Source organism: Ascaphus truei, chromosome 15 (assembly GCF_040206685.1).
Source record: "Ascaphus truei isolate aAscTru1 chromosome 15, aAscTru1.hap1, whole genome shotgun sequence".
Lineage (NCBI taxonomy): Eukaryota > Metazoa > Chordata > Amphibia > Anura > Ascaphidae > Ascaphus > Ascaphus truei.
The window spans coordinates 23,580,136-23,606,715 of NC_134497.1; the positions used below are offsets into that span (position 1 = coordinate 23,580,136).

The 26,580-nt window shown below is 50.5% G+C and overlaps 1 protein-coding gene across 2 annotated transcripts; it reads left to right on the plus strand.

Annotated features, from left to right (window-relative positions):
• LOC142466683 (uncharacterized) lies at window positions 1-26,580 on the plus strand. Of its 2 annotated transcripts, XM_075571982.1 has the most exons (3): window positions 1-185; window positions 5,751-8,427; window positions 24,636-26,580. In XM_075571982.1, the coding sequence occupies exon 3, from the start codon at window positions 24,743-24,745 to the stop codon at window positions 26,303-26,305; it is 1,563 nt and encodes a 520-aa protein (XP_075428097.1). In that variant the 5' UTR covers window positions 1-185; window positions 5,751-8,427; window positions 24,636-24,742; the 3' UTR covers window positions 26,306-26,580. The 2 variants fall into 2 exon arrangements, with proteins under 2 accessions (XP_075428097.1, XP_075428099.1); XM_075571984.1 differs by lacking the exons at window positions 1-185; window positions 5,751-8,427 and adding an exon at window positions 8,434-10,919.

Here is a 26,580-nt window from a genome sequence, read left to right on the forward strand (position 1 = left end):
GTGAAATAAAAATCTTTAGGGCACTTACCTCCGTTTTTTTAACATGGATCAATAAAGATTTTTATTTTACTATTCTTGCGTGGGACCCACTGTTTCTGGCTGTGCGTTGGAGTTTTTTCCTTTGGATCTCTGCTTATTCTCCTGGCTGCACGCCTACAAGATACACTGGACTGGGGCAACAATATGTGAGTACATGATTATAATCTATGTGAGTCTAGGAATTTCCCAATGAGGTTTTAGGTCTGAGTTCATTGTGCTTAGCCTTAACTTTCAGGGATAGACATCCTGCTATTGATTTTGTAGACATCAAAGTGCTATGGTTATTGTTTGTATACCCCACTAGCCCCAGTAGTCTATTCTCTATATCTCCTAAAGAACATACAGTATTGAATTATCTTTTCAAGACTGGAACCAAATGTTGGAGCGCATATCACTAATTTACTCTATATGCAAACACGTGGCGTTTCAGGACAGACACATCCTCTCCTCAGACCATACACCTTACTGCAATAGGGACACTAACAAGTATATATACCCCTAGGGGGTTACACAATCACCTCATACCCATCGCCTGTGTTTACAGCCGGGCAACCACTGCAGCCTCAGTACTTCCTGGTTGACGTCTGATGTCATCGCGTATATATACCCCTAGGGCAGTGGTGTGATTAAATAAAAATTAGCAAGAGGTTCTCTCTCAGAGGAGATGGGAAATCGATCAATCAATCGATCTCCCCCAGACCCCCCCCTCACATCTCTCCCAGACCCCCCCCACATCTCTCCCAGACCCCCCCCCACATCTCTCCCAGACCCCCCCCACATCTCTCCCAGACCCCCCCCCACATCTCTCCCAGACCCCCCCCCACATCTCTCCCAGACCCCCCCACATCTCTCCCAGACCCCCCCCACATCTCTCCCAGACCCCCCCTCACATCTCTCCCAGACCCCCCCTCACATCTCTCCCAGACCCCCCCTCACATCTCTCCCAGACCCCCCCTCACATCTCTCCCAGACCCCCCCTCACATCTCCCCCAGACCCCCCCTCACATCTCTCCCAGACCCCCCCCTCACATCTCTCCCAGACCCCCCCTCACATCTCTCCCAGACCCCCCCTCACATCTCTCCCAGACCCCCCTCACATCTCTCCCAGACCCCCCCTCACATCTCTCCCAGACCCCCCCCCTCACATCTCTCCCAGACCCCCCCCCTCACATCTCTCCCAGACCTCCCCCCTCACATCTCTCCCAGACCTCCCCCCTCACATCTCTCCCAGCCCCCCCCCTCACATCTCTCCCAGACCCCCCCTCACATCTCTCCCAGACCCCCCCCTCACATCTCTCCCAGACCCCCCCCTCACATCTCTCCCAGACCCCCCCCTCACATCTCTCCCAGAATTCCCCCCTCACATCTCTCCCAGACTCCCCCCCTCACATCTCTCCCAGACCCCCCCTCACATCTCTCCCAGACCCCCCCTCACATCTCTCCCAGACCCCCCCCTCACATCTCTCCCAGACCCCCCCCTCACATCTCTCCCAGACCCCCCCTCACATCTCTCCCAGACCCCCCCTCACATCTCTCCCAGACCCCCCCCCCACATCTCTCCCAGACCCCCCCCTCACATCTCTCCCAGGCCCCCCCTCACATCTCTCCTAGGCCCCCCCCTCACATCTCTCCCAGCCCCCCCCCTCACATCTCTCCCAGGCCCCCCCCTCACATCTCTCCCAGGCCCCCCCCTTACATCTCTCCCAGCCCCCCCCCCTCACATCTCTCCCAGGACCCCCCCTCACATCTCTCCCAGGCGCGCTCCCCCCCTCACATATCTCTCCCAGGCGCGCCCCCCTCACATCTCTCCCAGGCACGCCCCCCTCACATCTCTCCCAGGCCCCCCCCTCACATCTCTCCAAGGCCCCCCCCCTCACATCTCTCCCAGGCCCCCCCCCTCACATCTCTCCCAGGCCCCCACGCCTCACATCTCTCCCAGGCACCCCCCCTCACATCTCTCCCAGGCCCCCCCCCTCACATCTCTCCCAGGCCCCCCCCCTCACATCTCTCCCAGGCCCCCCCCCCCTCACATCTCTCCCAGGCCCCCCCCTCACATCTCTCCCAGGCCCCCCCCCCCTTTCATCTGTCCCAGCCCCCCCCCCTCAAATCTCTCCCAGGCCCCCCCCCCTCACATCTCTCCCAGGCCCCCCCCCCCTCACATCTCTCCCAGGCCCCCCCCTCCCAGGCCCCCCCCCCATCACATCTCTCCCAGGCCCCCCCCCTCACATCTCTCCCAGGCCCCCCCCCCTCACATCTCTCCCAGGCCCCCCCCCCTCACATCTCTCCCAGGCCCCCACCCCTCACATCTCTCCCAGCCCCCCCTCACATCTCTCCCAGGCCCCCCCTCACATCTCTCCTAGGCCCCCCCCTCACATCTCTCCCAGCCCCCCCCTCACATCTCTCCCAGGCCCCCACCCCTCACATCTCTCCCAGCCCCCCCCTCACATCTCTCCCAAGCCCCCCCTCACATCTCTCCTAGGCCCCCCCCTCACATCTCTCCCAGCCCCCCCCCCCCTTACATCTCTCCCAGCCCCCCTCCCCTCACATCTCTCCCAGGACCCCCCCTCACATCTCTCCCAGGCGCGCTCCCCCCCTCACATATCTCTCCCAGGCGCGCCCCCCTCACATCTCTCCCAGGCGCGCCCCCCTCACATCTCTCCCAGCCCCCCCCCCTCACATCTCTCCCAGGCCCCCCCCCTCACATCTCTCCCAGGCCCCGCCCCCCTCACATATCTCCCAGACCCCCCCCTCACATCTCTCCCAGACCCCCCCTCACATCTCTCCCAGACCCCCCCCTCACATCTCTCCCAGACCCCCCCCTCACATCTCTCCCAGCCGCCCCCCCCTCACATCTCTCCCAGCCGCCCCCCCTCACATCTCTCCCAGCCGCCCCCCCTCACATCTCTCCCAGCTGCCCCCCCTCACATCTCTCCCAGACCCCCCCCCCCTCACATCTCTCCCAGCCCCCCCCCTCACATCTCTCCCAGGCCCCCCCGCCTCACATCTCTCCCAGGCCCCGCCCCCCTCACATATCTCCCAGGCCCCGCCCCCCTCACATATCTCCCAGACCCCCCCCTCACATCTCTCCCAGACCCCCCTCACATCTCTCCCAGACCCCCCCCTCACATCTCTCCCAGACCCCCCCCCTCACATCTCTCCCAGCCGCCCCCCCCTCACATCTCTCCCAGCCGCCCCCCCCTCACATCTCTCCCAGCCGCCCCCCCCTCACATCTCTCCCAGCCGCCCCCCCCTCACATCTCTCCCAGCTGCCCCCCCTCACATCTCTCCCAGACCCCCCCCCCTCACATCTCTCCCAGACCCCCCCCCCTCACATCTCTCCCAGCCGCCCCCCCTCACATCTCTCCCAGACCCCCCCCCCTCACATCTCTCCCAGACCCCCCCCCCTCACATCTCTCCCAGCCGCCCCCCCCTCACATCTCTCCCAGCCGCCCCCCTCACATCTCTCCCAGCCGCCCCCCCTCACATCTCTCCCAGCCGCCCCCCCTCACATCTCTCCCAGCCGCCCCCCCTCACATCTCTCCCAGCCCCCCTCTTACATCTCTCCCAGCCCCCCTCTTACATCTCTCCCAGCCCCCCTCTTACATCTCTCCCAGCCCCCCTCTTACATCTCTCCCAGCCCCCCTCTTACATCTCTCCCAGCCCCCTCTTACATCTCTCCCAGCCCCCTCTTACATCTCTCCCAGCCCCCTCTTACATCTCTCCCAGCCCCCCTCACATCTCTCCCAGACTCCCCCTTCACATCTCTCCCAGACTCCCCCTTCACATCTCTCCCAGACTCCCCCTTCACATCTCTCCCAGACTCCCCCTTCACATCTCTCCCAGACTCCCCCTTCACATCTCTCCCAGACTCCCCCTTCACATCTCTCCCAGACCACCCCCGTCACATCCCTCCCAGACCCCCCCCCCCCCCTCTCACATCTCTCACAGTTTCCCCCTCACAGCGTCCCCCTCATATCTCTCCCAGTCCTCCCCTCCAGCTCCATGTCTACCTGGACACAGGCACGGGGAGGGCTCCCCCGGCTTAAAGAATTAGCTGGTAGTAGAATCTATTGAGTCCGAGCAGGAGCAGCGCGGGTAGAGGAGCGCTCTATAGACACTGGAAGTTCCGGGTCAGACTACTTGATGGAGCACCTCCCCTGCAGTCTGCTCTGTCTCTCGCTCAGTGATTCTACTACCGGCTAATACTTTAAGCCCACCGCATCCCGTCTCCCACCTCCGCCGCATCCCGTCTCCCACCTCCGCCGCATCCCATCTCCCACCGCAGCCTCAGTGCTTCCTGGTTGACGTCTGACGTCTTTGCAGGGTACATATGACGCTGATGATGTCACGTTGCCAAGCAACTTGGAAATCCAATAACAAAATAGTCACAGGGACAGCTCAGCACACTTGCTGAACTGTGGAGAATTCAAATTGCATAAATTAAACTTAAGTAACAGTAAATTGAAGCAACATGTATGCACTATATTGGTGCCATAAAGCAGCGCTGCGCAAAAATTCAGCTGCGGCCTCCTTCCTGGGGATTCAGGAGTGAGGGGGGGTGGGTGGTGCAGGACACAGAGAGAGACACACACTGACTGACTGACACAGACACAAGGAATTCAGTTACTATAAATATAGACTTGCAAATAGCTAAAACACGCGGTCAAACTTCTGTGTTTTTGAACTGAAATTATGTTTTGATTTTTAATTAAAAACATCACCATCACAAATACAATTTCTGTGACAAAAGACAAAGAAGTTTCACTTAAAATGTGCGTGCCCTGCACGCACTTTTTTTTTTAAATAATAATAATTGAGTAGACTTAAGTGAGATAAACAGAATAGTAAAATCCATCGCAGTCGTGGGCCAGAGTGACAGAGGTTTAAACTTGTATCACTGGTACAGGAGGGCCACGGGTATACGACGGGTTCCGTTCCAAGGGCCCGCCGTATAGTGAAAATCACCGGAAAGCGGATCCGGCGATTTTCAGTTATGTGCATGCACAGATCGGCGCTTTCGCCGGTCGGCGCATGCCCGGCCTGCGCATGCGCGGCCTACGGTCTGCGCATGCGCGGCGTATTATCCAACATGGCGGCCCCTTTCTCGGTGTATATCCACCCGCATATATCTGGGTTAATAGTAGAGGCTGACCTTACCCCAGAAACCAGTTTAGTTCAAGTCACAATACTTACTTCGACAGGGAGATTCTGCTGCTGGAGAAGCCCCATGAGACAGGACCAGGGCTCGGGAGCGAGCACATGTCAGTGGAACACATGTGAATATAAATATGTTCCACTGACTGCATTACACAGGGATTTAGTGACCCCTCGAGCTGAATTTTCGCCGATTGATCACAGGAGAACGGATCGATCGGCAACTTAGCTAATCACTTGTCAGTGTTGGGATTGCATTGATGCGCATATTGAAGGGAAACATATATATATATATATATATATATCTCACCTTTATGTTATTTGTGTCATCTTGTTGGGGAATTTTAAATTACAACTGTGTTTTTATTTATTTTTTAAGTAATAAGAAAGTAGTCACTGGTATATACTGTACATTGCTCTCCATTAACTTCTGTTCACCTCAAAAACTGTAGAGAAGAAAGAAAAGACAAGTCACATTATTAACAACTTGTATCTTTTTTCAGCTCTTGTATAAAATAGACATTACTTTGAGACCTCACTAAATGTCCCAATTTTAGATGTGTAAATTGTATGAGAAACGAGGAAAAACAGAACCTTGCGGCGTTCCAGTTCCACAGGAAAATCTACTACAGAACCTGCATAGACCTTCCCCCCACACACAGCTCCTGGTCTGGAGATGAATATGGGAAAGAGCTTGGTATCAAGGTGGGTACGCTATGGAAAAGTAACACACCAGCATAAGGTAATCAGGAATACAGTTAGGTCCAGAAATAATTGGACACTGACACAATTTTCATAATTTTGGCTCTGTACGCCACCACAATGGATTTGAAATGAAACAACCGAGATGCAATAGACGTGCAGACTTTCAGCTTTAATTCAAGGGGTTGAACAATTATATTGTATGAAACGTTTAGAAATTGCAACCATTTTCATACACAGTCCCCTTATTTCAGGGGCACAAATGTAATTGGTCAAATTAACACAATCATAAATAAAATGTTCATTTTTAATACTTTGTCAAGAATCCATTGCAGGAAATGACTGTGTCAGGGTCGCCTAGACCTCCTGCCTAGCCATAGCTTCCTTGTCCACTGGGTGTGCTGCTGCCTTCTGTTGGCTAGGGGTTCCTCTGTCTGTCTGTCTTCTTGTTGCTCCTGTCTCTGTCCTTTATAGCTTGCTTCCAGTCTGTTGCTTTTGCCTTTGCTTGAAGTCAGACTCCTTATGCACATGCTTCTGATTCCTGATCTGTTTCTGTACCTGTACCTGTATTATAGAAGTCTGTTCACAGTAAAAGCCCTTGCTGGTAATCTGGCTTGTCCCTGTTTGTTCCTGTTCTCAGTCCCTGCCCCCAGACCTGTCCTTGCTCCCCTGTCCTGTTCCAGTCTCCTCCTTGCCGACCTCTGCTTGTTACCTGACTTCGCTACCTGCCGCCTGCCTCGGACCCCTGCTTGTTACCTGACTTCGCTACCTGCCGCCTGCCTCGGACCCCTGCTTGTGACCCCTACTACGCTCGTGCTGTTCCGGCCACCGAGATCCTACCCGCCACAGGAGTCTCCCGTGACAGACTGCTTGAAGTCTGAAACGCATGGACATCACCAAATGCTGGGTTTCCTCCTTTGTGATTCTTTGCCAGGCCTTTACTGCAGCTGTCTTCAGTTGTTGTTTGTTCGTGGGTCTTTCTGCCTTAAGTTTTGTCTTCAGCAAGTGAAATGCATGCTCAATCGGGTTGAGATCAGTTGATTGACTCGACCATTGCAGAATATTCCACTTCTTTGCCTTAAAAAAACTCTTGGGTTGCTTTCGCAGTATATTTTGGGTCATTGTCCATCTGTAAAGTGAAGCGCTGTCCAATCAACTTCGCTGAATCTGAGCAGACAATATATCCCTATACACTTCAGAATTCATCCGACTGCTTCTGTCTTCTGTCACATCATCAATAAACACTAGTGACCCAGTGCCATTGTAAGCCATGCATGCCCATGCCATCACACTGCCTCCACCGTGTTTTACAGATGATGTGGTATGCTGCGGATCATGAGCCGTTTCAAGCCTTCTCCATACTGTTTTCTTCCCATCATTCTGGTACAGGTTGATCTTGGTTTCATCTGTCCAAAGAATGCTGTTCCGGAACTGGGCTGGCTTTTTTAGATATTGTTTGGCAAAGTCTAATCTGGCCTTTCTATTCTTGAGGCTTATGAATGGTTTGCAGCTTGTGGTGAACCCTCTGTATTTGCTCTCGTGGAGTCTTCTCTTTATGGTTGACTTGGATAATGATATGCCTACCTCCTGGAGAGTGTTCTTCACTTGGCTGGATGTTGTGAAGGGGTTTTTCTTTACCATGGAAAGGATCCTACGATCATCCACCACTGTTGTCTCCCGTGGACGTCCAGGCCTTTTTGTGTTACAGAGCTCACCAGTGCGTTCTTTTTTTTCTGAGAATGTACCAAACTGTTGATTTGGCCACTCTTAATGTTCCTGCTATCTCTCTGATGGATTTTCTTTTTTTGCAGCCTAAGGATGCCCTGTTTCACTTGCATTGAGAGCTCCTTTGACCGCATGTTGTGGGTTCACAGCAACAGCTTCCAAATGTGAATGCCACACCTGGAATCAACTCCAGACCTTTTACCTGCTTAATTGATGATGAAATAACGAAGGAATAGCCCACACCTGTCCATGAAAAAGCTTTTGAGTCAATTGTCTAATTACTTTTGGTCCCTTGACTAAGAGGGGCTACATATTAAAGAGATGTAATTCCTAAACCCTTCCTCCAATTTAAAATTAAAGCTGATAGACTGCACTGCACTTTAAGCCCATAGTCATTATTTAACTGTAACTGTAAAGAAGAGAAGCCTGGGGCGCTCCCTCTAAATCAAATAATGCTGTAGTAATAGAAAATAACTGTGGGCCATACTAACCCAAACAAAGTTGTTTTGATTGCTGCTCGACCCCAAACCGAGGATCTTCCTGGGAGTTTACTGCGTGTACCGGAGCAGTCTCACATGTTAGTGTACTGTAGCTCACTTTTTATTTTAATAAATTACATCTTTATACAATGATGTGTGGTGTCACCCCTGTATACGTATACACCACTGTGTGAGCTGGGGAAGATTCGTGTTAGGACGCAGACGAGTGTTTGACATCAGACTGCTGAGCTCCATAGAGGAAAGGTCTTTGACGACAGCCGGCAGTCGTGAAAGATACCATCACCTCTGTCCAGTACCACACTTGGCCGTAAGTACATTGTGATATATTATATATTTATATTCTCTTCACCAATACCTAAACTGTGTGTTGTCAATTGTGTGTTAGGGATATCTTCTGATTCCCAGTAAACTGGTATTGCGCCCCCCTAATCTTCTTTCTACAGACTGCACTTTAAGCCCATATTCATTATTTAACTGTAACTTGAATTTATTTTGGTGCACTGCCGAAATAACAAAACTTGTATCAGTGTCCAATTATTTCCGGACCTAACTGTATGTGTGTTATGTGTATTTTACATCTCTATTGTCTTATTAATGATGTTAAATTGCAAATCGTGATAGATCTACATACACCATTACGGGTCATCAAGAACTTAATATCACAAAACCTGACTTGCCTTATCGTGCAATGAATCAGCGTTGCAGCGCCAAAAATAAAGCACTTTTTATCGGACCCATTAAAAGCATCAGATCCGATAGAAAACAGGCAAAATATCAAATTTTCAAGTAAAAACTGCCGTACATCAAGTTCCGATATTTATCGGAACGGGATGAACGGCAGAAATACTGCAATTTTTTTTTTTTTATGTAACACAAATTTTATCGAGATTTTTGACATGTATCAGTACATATTTTCATATCCGTAAACACAGCAGTTGTACAAATGATATACATATAGAAATGATAATCATATTTGTAAACAAGAAAATTTGAACCTAAATCAGGAGGGGTGGGTGAAAAAAAAGGGGGGGGGAAGAAGTCAGTCCTATATCCAAGTGTCTCCTCCTCCAGACTTCCGGCGTACGCCTCCCGCGTGGCCCGGCTCACTGATCTCTAACCAAAGGACCGTCCTTTTCTTCCTCTGACTATTGTCTGTCTTTCGTAGGTCAGCGGAGAATGCGTTTACTGTACTATCATAGCACAATTATAGTACTATCTACCCCGGGGATGTCTGTTTGTGCTTGCCACATTGTCCAGACTTTTAGAAATGTAGCGCCAGTATCATTAATCATACTTGTTAATTTTTCCATCTGGCATACAAACCAAATTCTGTTTCTGATTATTGGAATAGTTGGAATTTCCGTCTGTTTCCATAATGCTGTGATCGCACACCTCGTCGCTGTTTCAAAATGCGCTATTAATTTGCCTTGTGTTCTGATGACCCCTCAATTGGTCTGTTGAGGAGGAACAGCCAGGGGACCAATTAAATTGTGAGGCCAAATATCCTCTGAAGCCAATCTTTATTTTGTCCCCATAGAGGGCAGGACCACAGCATGTGTAAGAGATCGGCCTCACCTCCACATTGTTTAGGACACAATGGGGAGTATCCTGGAACAAATTTAGATAATTTCATTGGGGTGAGATACCACCTCATTAAGACTTTATACGTGTTATCCCTTAACGTCGTAAATATGGCACTTTTAGCTGCAGCTGTTACTATTCCTGGTCATTCCTCTTCTAAAGTCGCCCAAGGTCCTCTTCCCACTGTCATGTCACTTAATTTCTTTGAGTATGATACTCCCGAACAGACCACCCGTCCATATAGTCGAGAGATTAGTCCCCTTGTCTCTGTCTTTAGTATACAGAGTCTCTCAAAATTTGTCAATTGGGGACGTGTGTCGAGGGAGAGGGGGATTGGCCCGGTATTAAAGGGGTTGCACCCCATATGGCCACCCCCTGACCTCACCAGGGAGGCAAGGGGTTAACTGGACTGCGGTCCAGGAATGTGGCTTACACCTTGTCATGTCAGGAAAATGTATGTTCCCCTGTTCCCATGTTTCATTATAATCCTGTATTTTAAAAATGTTTTAAAGTGCATTTCTGTATCTCCGGTTCTGGAGGTCGCAGAGAGTTGAAATTTTGCCAATATGTAGAGTCACTGTAGACATTAAAAACTGGCAAATTTCGACCCACTGGGCCCACCAGAACGGAACTTATTAATATGTGAAGATATTAAAGTGTATATGGTATTCTGGATCTGCTCTGAAAATGCAGACTCCATCTGCTATACTAATAGGTCAGGAAGGGCAGCCAGATGATTTAGCATAAGCCCTGTGATCAAAAGTTAACTGCCCTGATTGTTTACACTAGGAACCAAGTACTGATCAAAAGACTCTGCCACTCTAACTGTTTACCTGAGGGCGGAGAAGCATCAAACTGGAGTGGTTTGAAAGTGTTATATCTACACCTACAAACAATGAAGATCCTGCCCGATACTTCATTTGGTAGACTGGTCGTCGCCTCTGATTTAATTATGGGGCTACAGAAATAAGACCCTCAGAGTCCCCGTACGCATGGGCTAACTAGCTGGGGGGCATGGGTTAAACTGTGTCTCCACGTTAGGGATTGGATACAGATAATTGTTCACCAATAGTCTGTATTCAATGTTAAGAATAGGGTTACAAAGGTATATAAACTGTGTCAACCCTACAGTTTTTAGTTGTTCTTCTGATTCCACCTGGAATGTCACCGGATTGCTGGAGAATTGCTAGCTGATACTTCTCCATTCCCCAACCCTAAGTAAGTGTTACCTTCTTGCCTGTTAATTGTACTATATTGCTGTGTTCACCTTTTTAAGAAATAAATATATTTTATTATATCTAAGCCTCGTTCAGTGAAACCCAGATATTTGGTGTTTGTTATATCTTGTCATAAGTTACCGTGGCTTAAATTTGTTGTAAAAATGCTCTGATCTGGAGGAATCTAAAGAATTCCGTCTGTGGCATGTCCTTTTCGGACTTAATTTGTTCGACAGATTTGATGCTGTTTCTACCCTCCAGATCTTTTGAGTCGAAAAAAACCCCTTCTGTTTCCAAATTAGCAAGTCTCTACTAGTTAAACCTGGAGCGAAATCTGGATTCCCATATATAGGGGACATTAATGATTTTTTTTGTCGTCAGAGAGCACCTAAATTCAGTCGCCTCCCAGATTGCAATGGAGTTGGTCATTGAGGACAGCGGCTCTTTAATGGATTTATAAATCCTTTTAGAGGTCCAAATCAGGTTGTGCAATTCCAGTGGAGAACATACTTCTGTTTCTAATTCTACCCACCTTTTTAGACTAGACTCTGTGTGCCATTGTATAATTTGACATAATTGGGCCGCTTTGTAATAGGATAACAAGTAAGGTACCGCTAAACCCCCTGCCAATGTTGGTCTTCGTAGAATCGCTCCCTTAACTCTTGGTCTCTTGTATCCCCAAATGAATTTAGATATTAACGATTGGAGCGAGGTTATGTCCTTATTCCTTAATGGGATTGGGAGAGTTTGAAATAAATATAAAATCCGGAGGAGATTCATTTTAATACATAATACTCTACCCATCCATGAAATGCCGAATGCGGACCATCTTCTGAAGTCCTCCCAGAATGTTTGTATTAGTTTAGGGAAATGTGCTCGATATAAGGATTTAAAGTTATTTGTGACTTGGACCCCTAAATATTTAATAGCTTCAGTCTGTCATTTGAAGTTGAAATTGATGGATATCAATTTCTCTGTTCTTTTTGGCAAGTTTATATTCAGTGCCTCCGACTTTGTTTGATTAATCTTAAAACCCGAAATCCTGTTAAATTTGTCCATGATGTTAAATAAATTTGGCATTGAGGTGAGTGGCCTTGATACAATGAGGAAGATGTCATCTGCATATAACGCCACTTTATGGGTCTGATTGTTCAGATGGATACCTGTGATTTTTGGTTTTGACCGAATCTGTGCCGCCAAAGGTTCCATACATAGGGTGAATAACAAAGATGGCACAGGGCATCCTTGCCTTGTGCCACTCTTCATTTTAAAAGATCCCGAGGGGTATCCCTGATGTATCGCTTTTGCTGCCGTGGAGCCATACAGTGCCATAATTGCCTGCAATATTTTACCCCCAAAACCAAATGCTCCAAGCGTGGCCCTCATATATGGCCAGTCTATCCTGTCAAAAACTTTTTCCACATCTAGACTCAATGCCTTCACCCGGATCTTTTTGGAGTTTGCTTTTTCGATTAAGTCAATTATACGTCTAGTGTTATCGGTCGCTTGTCTATCTTGAATAAACCCCACTTGGTCCGGTGAATCGGTCCAGGCAGGATATGACTCAGTCTGTTGGCCAACATTTTAGAGAAGATTTTAATGACCGAATTGATTAAAGAAATCGGCCTATAGCTTTTACAGTTTGCTGGGTCTTTCCCCTGTTTATATATTAACGAGATGGATGCCTGGAGCATCTGATCCAGGAATGAAGCTCCTGCTAACACTGCATTGAACATCCGGAGCATATGGGGGGCTAATTGTTTAATACATTTTTTGTAGTATAAATTTGAATAACCACCCGGTCCCGGTCTTTGGAGGGTTTCAAGTGTTTAATCACTTTTATCAGTTCTTCCTTTGAGAAGTCCCTCTGAAGCGTTTCCCTCTCCTCTCTACTTAATCTTGGTAAATGCGAGTCTGTATGAAGTGTAGAAAAAACCCTGCTCTATACCAGGAGGGAATAAATTATAGCCAAACAGTGTAGGGAGGGCGGTGCTCACAGGGAAGTAGAGACACTTGGTAAACTAGGAAAGAAAGGATCCTTTTGTGTGGCACTAGAGAGACACCCTAAATTAAAATATTACATCTTTATTAGGATCAACTAAAAATATAACTGTTTGGACACCACGAATATTGAACAAAATACAGATAAAAGCAATTAAAAATAAACCGAAGAGGTGTGGGTAAGTGTAGCTAATCATACTAGTTGTGCAGTGGTTTATAATATAACAGACAACTAGATAATCTGTACACTTAATATCAAGTTGTTTTTTTACAATGTAACCATCCACTATCCTGAATTAAATGACTTGCAGGATATTGCAGAAATACCTGATGGTTAGTAAGTGAAGCTCGTTATTTGATGTCTAGGGTGTAGCCCGTGATGTAAGGAGGAACCCTGTAGAGGGACCCCTTACCACCAAACTGCTTGTATTTACAGCTGTTTGGTCAGACTGAGTACACAGTGTGCTGCCCTGCAAAAAGCAACAGAGCAGCAACATAGGTACTACTGAGAGACGCTAGAATGAGATGACATTGAGAGCTAAACTAATCAGGTATAGCATAACCTGGGGTCAGAGTGCTGTTGCTGCCCACAGAGGCAATCTACGAAGCACTTGGACCAGGAGCAAGCCCACACCTCTCCAATGAGCCGACTTCACGAAGGAGGTGATGTCAAACGTACCCTACGTACATTTCACCGTTCGTGGCTTCATCGGGGGTGGGTTCCAAGAGCTACAAGTGGGAGCTTCACTTACCATCAGGTATTTCTGCAATTTCCTGTCAATATACCTGATTAGTTTAGCTCTCAATGTCATTTCATTATAGCTTGTTTTAATAGTACCTATGTGGCTGCTCTGTTGCCTTTTGCAGGACAGCACACTGTGTACTTAGTCCGACCAAACAGCTGTAAATACAAGCAGTTTGGTGGTAAGGGGTCCCTGTACAGGGTTCCTCCTTACATCACGGGCTACACCCTAGACATCAATTAACGAGCTTCACTTACCTAATAGCCATCAGGTATTGCTGCAATATCGGAACCACACAAATAATCAGGAGATTATATACAGCCCCCTGTAGTTGCACTCAAAGTAAATGACAAAAGAGTTGTAATGTCAATGAAGGTATATGGCAATGAATAGCCAAATCCTAGTATAGGATACACAAGACAAAATGGTCGCACTACTAACTAAAAATAACAAAACTTTAATAATCTATGCTATAAAAACCGACGAAACACAATAAAAAATACATACAAGTGCATCGATAAAAATCCCCAAATGTGTAGGGTAACGGTACTAATTGAACACTGTGTTCCAGATAGCTGTATAGTGATCCAAACTGCTATATAACAGGCTGCAGACTAATGCATAAAGGTATACACAACAGACTGGGTATTGCAGTATAGGGATACACCTGGTAGGGCCTCTATAAGTACACACTGTGTGTGAAAGGGATGGGTTAATCTACTCCCTAGACCGTCTCAATAAGGTCACAGCTGTTAGGGGAACCTAACAAAACCCATAACTCAAACAGCGTATCCCCAGCAAAACCAATTCCAGCCGCAGGGTAAGTGACACCAGCAGCGGGAGCAGGAGAGAGGGACCCGCAGTATGTAAATGCATCCAACAGTGAAAAATACACCTCAGCGCAGTATGTACTGCTACATGTGCTTGGTGATGGTAATATAACCAGATGAAATACAGTCACGGTGCATAGAGGATACATAGAACTGCCCGCATAGTTCGTATAGCATACAGTTCAAACACACCACTAGTATAAAATAGAGTATCCCTGTAGTGTGTACAGCGGGTCCTTGTAAGGCACAATATGACCTGATAAATGAGTGTCTCCTGCAGCCTGTGAACTCCGTATTCAGTTGGGAGCTGCCGTTACTCCAAAGACACGGTTCGCGCATGCGTCAGCGTCATGACGTCACGTGGAAACGCCGTGACGTCATGACGCTGACGCATGCGCGAACCGTGTCTTTGGAGTAACGGCAGCTCCCAACTGAATACGGAGTTCACAGGCTGCAGGAGACACTCATTTATCAGGTCATATTGTGCCTTACAGGGATCCGCTGTACACACTACAGGGATACTCTATTTTATACTAGTGGTGTGTTTGAACTGTATGCTATACGAACTATGCGGGCAGTTCTATGTATCCTCTATGCACCGTGACTGTATTTCATCTGGTTATATTACCATCACCAAGCACATGTAGCAGTACATACTGCGCTGAGGTGTATTTTTCACTGTTGGATGCATTTACATACTGCGGGTCCCTCTCTCCTGCTCCCGCTGCTGGTGTCACTTACCCTGCGTCTGGAATTGGTTTTGCTGGGGATACGCTGTTTGAGTTATGGGTTTTGTTAGGTTCCCCTAACAGCTGTGACCTTATTGAGACGGTCTAGGGAGTAGATTAACCCATCCCTTTCACACACAGTGTGTACTTATAGAGGCCCTACCAGGTGTATCCCTTGACCAGGGAGGTTCCAGGCGGTTCCCCTCTCCCCCCGCCTTGTACCCACATGCAACGTACAAATAAAGACAGACAACGGGAGCTGGAGGTAAAATGGCCGCGGCTATTTATTTATACAGAAAACCTAATGGGGTAAATGCACTCCCTGCCAGAGTGTGCTCCTTTGACAGGAGGGGGAGGGGACGGTCAGCCGGCCCTCGAACCGCTGACCTCGTGTCCCCTACGCGAGCGGGCTCTCGAGGTCATGGATAACTGACCTTGCCCACTCGTACTCCCCCCGGGCTCAAACGGCCCAGCTCCCAGTCTGGCAAGAACAAGCACCCACCCCCCAAGAGCCGCCGCGACAAAGGCAAAACTGGTCAATGACCCCTCCTGTTCGGAACCTCGTCCTTTCACTCAGCACAGTATCAGCTGTTCGTGCTGTAACGGAACAAAGAACCATTAACACGGCATACAATGCATATGTCCACATTCCTGGGAATACCCTGCCCTGCTCAACCTTCTGCTGCCGTTCATTACATGATTGCAATCACTAACTAAGGGGATGGGTGGGTGGGAAATCGTCTGGCGGGCAGCCAAAGAGGATGTGCTGCCCGCCAGCCTGGCCTTAAGTAGGCCTTCCTGGAACTCCTCCCCTGTCCTGGGGAGGGAGGTGTGGGGGCGGGCCAGCGAGGGGAAGGCCGGACCCCCCCCGGTCATGAAGCCCCCCTGCCTATGGCTAGGGGGGCCGCTTGACCAGGGAGGTTCCAGGCGGTTCCCCTCTCCCCCCGCCTTGTACCCACATGCAACGTACAAATAAAGACAGGAAACGGGAGCTGGAGGTAAAATGGCCGCGGCTATTTATTTATACAGAAAACCTAATGGGGTAAATGCACTCCCTGCCAGAGTGTGCTCCTTTGACAGGAGGGGGAGGGGACGGTCAGCCGGCCCTCGAACCGCTGACCTCGTGTCCCCTACGCGAGCGGGCTCTCGAGGTCATGGATAACTGACCTTGCCCACTCGTACTCCCCCCGGGCTCAAACGGCCCAGCTCCCAGTCTGGCAAGAACAAGCACCCACCCCCCAAGAGCCGCCACCGACGGGTCTATTTAACCCCCCTTAAACTAGGCCCGTACCGCCAACCCTCCAGACCCTCTCGAAGCCCTCCCGGAAACTCAAATAAGTCTACCCCGCCTGGCATGCCTAGCAGCGGGACCAATGCTCCTCTACCGGCCCAGCCTGCCCTCTCCATTCCACCTGGGGCTGCCAATCGCGCCTGGGGCAGTAGTTACTCAACTTGCCATGCTTTTTAAAGATGCCCTGAGAATCGCTTTTTTCGCTGCACTATCCCTCACCCGGTCCCGGACATACCCACCTCCGGAGCCGCAGGCCGCCTTTGCCCAGCGCTATCTGGGATTTCGCCTTTTTTACTGCTGCAGGCTTCTTACCCGCCCTCAGTGACCCCTAGGGAATCGACCCTGGCAGTGGACTGGGCCACGCCTCTTCCCTTGCTCGCTCTGTGTCGCCCACTGCAAGCCTTGACGCATCTCCTCGATACCGCCCTAAACGCGACTCCTTACCATTACCCGATATGCCATATGCCGTACCTTCCACGGCGTGTCTCCATCAACCGCCTGCCGGGGCTGTTCCACCATCTGTGCAGTGCGTGATGCTGCCGGGTGGGTCGGCTACCGCGCCCCTGACCCCGGCCGTGGCTGAAGAATTGAAAGACACCGGGGTCCGGCTGATGGCTGTTGGTACTGGAATGGGATTCGCGGTGCCAGTGACCCCGGCCGTGGCCATCTGTGGCTTCCCGTGAGGAAGAGACCTGGGCTGCGACTTGGTTTGCCCTTCACCCGATGCCGGCTCCACGTAGTCGAACCCTGCTGGGTTCTCTGCTCTACGAAACACATTGGCACCAACCGCGGTTGCGGTTGGCCGTCTTTGTCTCCTTGGCCCTGCCGACTCTGCAGGCGAAATCCTGACAGTGACACCGCCCGCGTCAGCAACGGGCGGCCGTGTGGCGTGCCGTGACGCCCTGTTCTGCGTCACGGTGGCTGGAAGTCGCCGCCCCTCCTTGGCGGGCCGACCTGCGCGCCGATCCGCCGTGTCCTGCGTCCCAGCGGTCGAAGTCCTCCCCACCTTCGCTGAGGCCCGACAGGGCCGCTGTGACGCCCTGCCTCGCGGTACCGTGACCGAGGGCTGCCGCCCTGCGTGCGGTTGCTGAACTTCGCCTGCCGCCTTGCACTGCAGCACCCTCCGCGCTCCCTTCCTGTGGAGCGCGGCTTCTCTGCCTGCCGCCTGTCTAGCGCGCAATGCTGCCTGAGGGCTGTCGACTGTCGCCTGTTGCGTTGTGCTGCAGCGCCCTCCGCTTTGACGCCCTGCCTCACGGTACCGTGACCGAGGGCTGCCGCCCTGCATGCGGTTGCTGAACTTCGCCTGCCGCCTTGCACTGCAGCACCCTCCGCGCTCCCTTCCTGTGGAGCGCGGCTTCTCTACATGCCGCCTGTCTAGCGCGCAATGCTGCCTGAGGACTGTCGCCTGACGCGTTGTGCTGCAGCGCCCTCTGCTTCCCCTTCCCGCGGGGAGCAGCCTTAGTGCCACGTGCTGGTTTCACAGAGAACGCCTGCAGCCACCGATCCAACCATGCCTCGTCATGGTTTTCCGCCTCGACTTGAAGAAGGCGTAACTGCTCTGCCATTGCTGCCATGCAGCCCGCTTCCCGTATGCCTGTCCAAAATTTTCGCGCGACGGGGCACCGGCCCGTCCCTACCCGGCCCTGCTTGCACGGGTCGTGACTATTGCCTGCCCCAGGATTAGCAACCCAGGGCCTCACGCGCTGTGACCGCGTGCCTTCGCCAGCCCCTCTCCCCGCACAGCAAACCGTACGCACCCGCGCGCATTTCCGTGTGCCCATATACACCCGCGCGCATTTCCGTGTGCCCATATACACACGCGCGCGCGCGCATTTCCGTGTGCCCATATACACCCGCGCGCATTTCCGTGTGCCCATACACACCCGCGCGCACCCATAAACATCCACACGCACCCATATAAACCCGCGCGCACCTGCGTGTGCCCCGCTACACACGCACCCTGCGTGTGCCCGTATACACAGACGCGCGCATTTCCGTGTGCCCATATACACACACGCGCATTTCCGTGTGCCCATATACACACGCGCGCATTTCCGTGTGCCCATATACACACGCGCGCATTTCCATGTGCCCATATACACACGCGCGCATTCCCGTGTGCCCATATACACACGCGCGCATTCCCGTGTGCCCATATACACACGCGCGCATTTCCGTGAGCCCATATACACACGCGCGCATTTCCGTGAGCCCATATACACACGCGCGCATTTCCGTGAGCCCATACACACACGCGCGCATTTCCGTGAGCCCATATACACGCGCGCATTTCCGTGTTCCCATATACACGCGCACATCTACGTGTGCCCGTATACACACGCGCGCATCTACGTGTGCCCATATACACACGCGCGCATCTACGTGTGCCCATATACACACGAGCGCATCTACGTGTGCCCATATACACACGCGCGCATCTACGTGTGCCCATATACACACGCGCGCATCTACGTGTCCATATACACGCGCGCATTTACGCGTGTCCATATACACGCGCGCATCTACGTATGCCCATATACACGCGCGCATTTACGTGCACCCCTATACCCATGCGCGCATTTACGTGCACCCCTATACCCACGCGCGCATTTACGCGTGGTATTTATCATCTAATAATTACTACAGTATATTTATATAGTTTATAATGTCACTAGATAAAGAGCTCTACTGACATCTACGTGTGCCCATTCACACGCGCGCGCTCATACACACGCGCGCATCCACGTGTGCTCATACACACGCGCGCATCCACGCGTGCTCATACACACGTGCGCCCATACGCACTCGCGCACATCTACGTGTGGCCATACATACCCGCACGCATCTACGTGTGCCCACGCACGCAAGCGCACATCTACGTGTGCCCCTATACACCCGCACACTTCTACGTGTGCCCCCTCACATATAAACATCCACATGTGCCTACATACATACTTCTGATGTGCCTACACGTATATCGCAGAGAACAACGCATGCAACCACCGATCCAACCATGCCTCGTCATGGTTTTCCGCCTCGACTTGAAGAAGGCGTAACTGCTCTGCCATTGATGCCATGCAGCCCGCTTCCCGTATGCCTGTCCAAAATTTTTGCGCGACGGGGCACCGGCCCGTCCCTACCCGTCCCTGCTTGCACGGGTCGCGACTATTGCCTGCCCCAGGATTAGCAACCCAGGGCCTCACGCGCTGTGACCGCTTGCCTCCGCCAGCCCCTCTCCCTGCACAGCAAACCGTACGCACCCGCGCGCATTTCCGTGTGCCCATATACACCCGCGCGCATTTCCGTGTGCCCATATACACACACGCGCGCGCATTTCCGCGTGCCCATACACACCCGCGCGCACCCATATACATCCACGCGCACCCATATAAACCCGCGCGCACCTGCGTGTGCCCCTCTACCCACGCACGTGCGCGCCCTGCGTGTGCCCGTATACACACGCGCGCGCATTTCCGTGTGCCCATATACACACGCGCGCATTTCCGTGTGCCCATATACACATGGGCGCATTTCCGTGAGCCCATATACACGCGCGCATTTCCGTGAACCCATATACACGCGCGCATCTACGTGTTCCCATATACTCGCGCGCATCTACGTGTGCCCACATACACACGCGCGCGCATCTACGTGTGCCCACATACACATGCGCGCGCATCTACGTGTGCCCATATACACACGCGCGCGCATCTACGTGTGCCCATATACACACGCGCGCATTTACGCGTGTCCATATACACGCGCGCATCTACGCGTGTCCATATACACGCGCGCATTTACGCGTGTCCATACACACGCGCGCATCTACGCGTGTCCATACACACTCGCGCATTTACGCGTGCCCATACACACGCGCGCATTTACGCGTGTCCATACACGCGCATTTACGCATGTCCACATACACGCGCGCATTTACGCATGTCCACATACACGCGCGCATTTACATGCACCCCTATACCCACGCGCGCATTTACGTGTGGTATTTATCATCTAATAATTACTACAGTATATTTATATAGTTTATAATGTCACTAGATAAAGAGCTCTACTGACATCTACGAGTGCCCATACACTCGCGCGCATTTACGTGTGCCCATACACACGCGCGCATCCACGTGTGCCCCTACACACGCGCGCATCCACGCGTGCTCATACACGCGTGCATCCACGTGCACCTGCCTACGTGTGCCCATACGCACTCGCGCACCTCTACGTGTGGCCATACATACCCGCACGCATCTACGTGTGCCCACACACGCAAGCGCACATCTACGTGTGCCCCTATACACCCGCACACTTCTACGTGTGCCCCTACACATATAAACATCCACATGTGCCTACATACATACTTCTGATGTGCCTACACGTATATCCATATATCCAACTACCTGTGCCCACACACCTATCCCCCACACATGCGCCTCCGCACGCACGCCTCCCCATGCGCCCATCCATGAATTAATTGGGGAATTCAGATAAAGTAACCAAGCATAAATGCTAAACATTGCGATTCCCATTAACAAGTATTTATCATCTAATAATTACCACAATATATCTATATAGTCTATAATGTCCCTAGATAAAGAGCTCTATTGACATTATATAATTCTCTGCACCGTCTGAGACCATAAGTGGGGGGGACACGTCGCCAGTCAGACCGCGCTCCCTCCTATGCAAATCTTATGCCAGCCTTTCTGTCCCAACTTCGCCATACCCCCACCCCGCACGGGCGGGCAACTGCTACCCCCGCACGGGATACCAGAAGGAAGCGGCCGCTGGGAGCAGTCAAGCATCCACTTGCCATCGCTCCCAGCGCCTCAGCGTGTCCCCCCCCGCCGAACTACAGTATATTTATATAGCTTATAGTATACATGCCTACATACACGTACACCGATTTACCTGTACCCATGTACACATATATACGTACCCGTATACACATATATATACCCGCACACACATACCTGCACATAATCGCCCCGAGCGCATCAGCGTGTGTGTCCCCGCCGAAACTAACTGCGGGTGCAGACCGTGAAGCGCCAACCTTGGCCGCCCCCTCTTTGCGCTTACCCCCGGCCTAGGGCCGCAACCACTAAGAGCGGCTGCACTAGCCTATACATGCGTATATCTCCACTTACGTATACGTGCATACCCATATACACATGTACATACACACCCACATACCTGCACATAACACCCATAAATACCTGTACGTACATCCACATATATACCCACGCACATATACATATATATACCCATACCACACATACATATATATATATATACACCCCCATACATATACATATATATACATATACATATACATATATATATATACACACATATATATATATATATACACACCCATATCACACCCATATATACCCATACAACGTTATTTATTTATTATAGATTTTTCCCGGCCGGCCCCCCCTGTACAGCCCACCTCACGCATACATTTTAACGACCCCACAAGTGTGGGGGAAGGGGGGGGCGCGGGAGCAGCCGCCTCTCCAGCCGCATGGCTGACCGGTCCACCCCAACCCCCGTGCCCCGAGACCACTAACGAAAGGGGGGAGGGGTAGGAGGGGCCTCTGCCCGCGCTACACTCCCCATCTGGAGACGGAAGGCCCGCACCACGTGGGACTGCGCCCCAGCCCCCGAGCGGGCCGCGAGCAGCCGCATGAGTCACACGCGGCGAATTTCCGCGCGGGCTGCATGCCTCGGCCGGATCCCCCCCCCTCCCCGCCGGGGTGCCCTTACCGATGGCAGCCACCGCGGGGCTATGCGGATGGAGGAGGCACCCGCCCGCACAACGCTGCGGGAGCAGGTAGTCCCCACCCCCAGGGAAAGAAGCGGGAAAATTCCCGTCAGGCCCCTTCTGCCCGTCAGACCCCCTCTGTCCCGAGACCACCACTCCCCGCCTGCAGCCGCCGACCCCCCTCGTGGCACAGGCTTAACTCCGGCCCCCCCAGCTCCATGCTGCGCGCCGCAGATGGAGGATGGGGACGGGCCGCTACACTAAGGGTTCCCTCTCCTCCCTGCATCCCGCCTCCCCCCTCACCGCCGATTCAAAAATCGCGGCTATACAGGAGGGGGGAGTGCCCAGGATTGACCCCCCCTTTCGGGGCCTTACCTTAATTTAACCTGCAGGGAGGAGAGGGACGTCCAAATCGTCTGGCGGGCAGCCAAAGAGGATGTGCTGCCCGCCAGCCTGGCCTTAAGTAGGCCTTCCTGGAACTCCTCCCCTGTCCTGGGGAGGGAGGTGTGGGGGCGGGCCAGCGAGGGGAAGGCCGGACCCCCCCCGGTCATGAAGCCCCCCCGCCTATGGCTAGGGGGGCTGCTATACTGCAATACCCAGTCTGTTGTGTATACCTTTATGCATTAGTCTGTAGCCTGTTATATAGCAGTTTGGATCACTATACAGCTATCTGGAACACATAGTGTTCAATTAGTACCGTTACCCTACACATTTGGGGATTTTTATCGATGCACTTGTATGCATTTTTTATTGTGTTTCATCGGTTTTTATAGCATAGATTATTAAAGTTTTGTTATTTTTAGTTAGTAGTGCGACCATTTTGTCTGTGTATCCTATACTAGGATTTGGCTATTCATTGCCATATACCTTCATTGACATTACAACTCTTTTGTCATTTACTTTGAGTGCAACTACAGGGGGCTGTATATAATCTCCTGATTATTTGTGTGGTTCCTATTTGTTTCCCCCTTGCACCAGGTAATTTGTGGTTCTATGTTTGTTGGTCTGGTGCAGCTACGTATATTCGTGTGTTTGTATTGCTGCAATATCCTCATTTACTTCAGGATAGTGGATGGTTACATTGTCAAATACCATCTTGATATTAAGTGTACAGATTATCTAGTTGTCTGTTATATTATAAACCACTGCACAACTAGTTAGATTAGCTACACTTACCCACACCTCTTCGGTTTATTTTTAATTGTTTTTATCTGTATTTTGTTCAATATTTGTGGTGTCCAAACAGTTATATTTTTAGCTGATCCTAATAAAGATGTAATATTTTAATTTAGGGTGGCTCTAGTGCCACATCAAGGGATCCTTTCTTTCCTAGTTTACTAAATATGAGTCTGCTAGAAACTCTTTCAGAACTTGACTTTTGCTGTTATTACGGCTCACCTTTTCCCCATTATATAAACCCTCATAATATTGTTTGAATTCCTCCACAGTTAATTTGGGGTTCGAAGTCACTGTGCCTGACTTCAATTTGATAGCCTGTATACAATAATTCAACTGTTTGTTCCTCAATGTATTTGCTAATAAGGTATATGGCTTGTTTGCTTTCTCATAAAATTTCCTCTTTGACCAACTTAATGACTTTTCAGCCTGGGAGGTAAGTAACAGATTTAATTCTATTCTAACATCTTTGGCCCGGGCCATAGAGGGGTGAGGAGATCTGAGCCGCGCTGATGCTGAGGCTCGCCTGCTTAAATCTGCGCGATTTCATGCCCATGCAGGCGAGCCAGCGGGCGCGATCGGAGGTGGGGGAGACATGAGGGAGGCGGGGCAGTGACGTCGCTGGGCCAATCGCCCACGACGCACTGACACCGACATCACGGCGCCGTGACGTTGACACTGCTGTGCTGTGATTGGAGGTTTTCAGCCGACAGCGCGCTGAAAAATAGCTTGGCACTCGGCTGAAAACTCCAACTCGTCAGCACGCCTGCGGACGCTCGCGTGAGCCCCCTCTCAAGGCATCCTCATTGAGGATGCAGGGGCTCAGCGCGGAGCATCCGCACGGCTCAGCACGGCCTGTCCTTCTATGGACTCAGCCTTTGAGTTCCTTCAAAATATCTGTACTTCCTGTATTCTTATGCAGTAACCAAAAATGCCATATTACCGCCCATAAAAGAAGTGCCTTATTGCCATGCAAAAATAATGCATTTCCTCACTGAAATTGTGTTTGGATTTTAAATAAAAACATCCCCATCATAAATATAATTTCTGTAAAAAGGACACAGAAGTTTCACTTAAAAGTGTGTGCTTGGCACGCGCACACTTTTTAAAATAACTAATGCCTAATTTCACCCAATTTTCTAATTATGTATTTTTTTTGTCTCGTCTAGTACAAAGACAAGCTCCAATAATCCACCCATGCCAACACTGCAATGTTGCTTTTAGCAGTCAGGAGTACCTCCTCAAACATCGGAAGTTCAAACACCCAAATGAGTATATGGAAAAGATGAGGACAGAAGAATCTTGCAACATTCCAATAAATATAATAGAAAATGCATCTTTCAACCAGTCAAGGCAATTAATAAACAATGTAACGGCTTCTCATTCCAAAAGGTATATATTAGCAGCTGCCTCAGGAAAAGATCTTGGAGAAAGTGGGAAGAGTCTGACTTGGTTATCAGACCAGAACGCACATAAGAGAACACAGACCAGGGAGAGACCGCATGTATGTGGGGAATGTGGGAAGGGATTTAGTCACTTATCCAGCCTGAACATACACAAGAGGACACACACAGGTGAGAGACCGCATGTATGTGGGGAATGTGGGAAGGGATTTAGTGACTTAACCCACCTGAACATTCACAAGAGGACACACACAGGGGAGAGACCGCATGTATGTGGGGAATGTGGGAAGGGATTTAGTGACTTAACCCACCTGAACATACACAAGAGGATACACACAGGGGAGAGACCACATGAATGTGGGGAATGTGGGAAGGGATTTAGTCAGTTATCCAGCCTGAACATACACAAGAGGACACACACAGGGGAGAGACCGTATGTGTGTGGGGAATGTGGGAAGGGATTTAGTCAGTTATCCAGCCTGAACGTACACAAGAGGTCACACACAGGGGAGAGACCGTATGTATGTGAGGAATGTGGGAAGGGATTTAATGTGTCATACAAGCTGGGCACACACAAGTGGACACACACAGGGGAGAGACCGCATGTATGTGGGGAATGTGGGATGGGATTTAGTCATTTATCCAGCCTGAACACACACAAGAGGACACACACAGGGGAGAAACCGCATGTATGTGGGGAATGTGGGAAGGGATTTAGTCATTTATCCAGCCTGAGGAAACACAAAAGGACACACACAGGGGAGAGACCGCATGTATGTGGGGAGTGTGGGAAGGGATTTAGTCATTTATCCCACCTGAACACACACACGAGGACCCACACAGGGGAGAGACCGCATGTATGTGGGGAATGTGGGAAGGGATTTAGTCAGTTATCCACCCTGAACACACACAAGATGACACACACAGGGGAGAAACCGCATATATGTGGGGAATGTGGGAAGGAATTTAGTCATTTATCCAACCTGAGGATACACAAAAGGACACACACAGGGGAGAGACCACATGTATGTGGGGAGTGTGGGAAGGGATTTAGTAATTTATCCCACCTGAACACACACACGAGGACACACACAGGGGAGAGACCGCATTTATGTGTGGAATGTGGGAAGGGATTTAGTCAGTTATCCACCCTGAACACACACAAGATGACACACACAGGGGAGAAACCGCATATATGTGGGGAATGTGGGAAGGAATTTAGTCATTTATCCACCCTGAACACACACAAGATGACACACACAGGGGAGAGACCGTATGTATGTGGGGAGTGTGGGAAGGGATTCAGTCAGTTATCCAACCTAAACCAACACAAGAGGACACACACAGGGGAGAGACCGCATGTATGTGGGGAATGTGGGAAGGGATTTAGTGAATTAGCCAACCTGAATATACACAAGAGGACACACACAGGGTAGAGACCTATCTCTAAAGCCAGGCATGTGTAGGGATAACCAGCGACTAAGACGCTTACATTTAAGTGCACACGTGTATCTGTGTTGCGCTAAATCACAATGAAAAGTGACTTTAGTTTATGGTGCATAGAACAAGCATTTTAAAAGGATAAAAAGTTGTAACGTTTTAAATGCAGGTTATTTGTATCATTCTTATTGTAGTTTTATTTAAAGAAAAATGTTAATAATGTTTTATATTTCTATGCTGTTGGTTCTAATAAAATGTGCTTTTTCCCCAT

Coding starts and splice junctions, on each gene's coding strand:
- LOC142466683 (XM_075571982.1), top strand. CDS start 24,743: ATGGAAAAGATGAGGACAGAAGAATCTTGCAACATTCCAATAAATATA.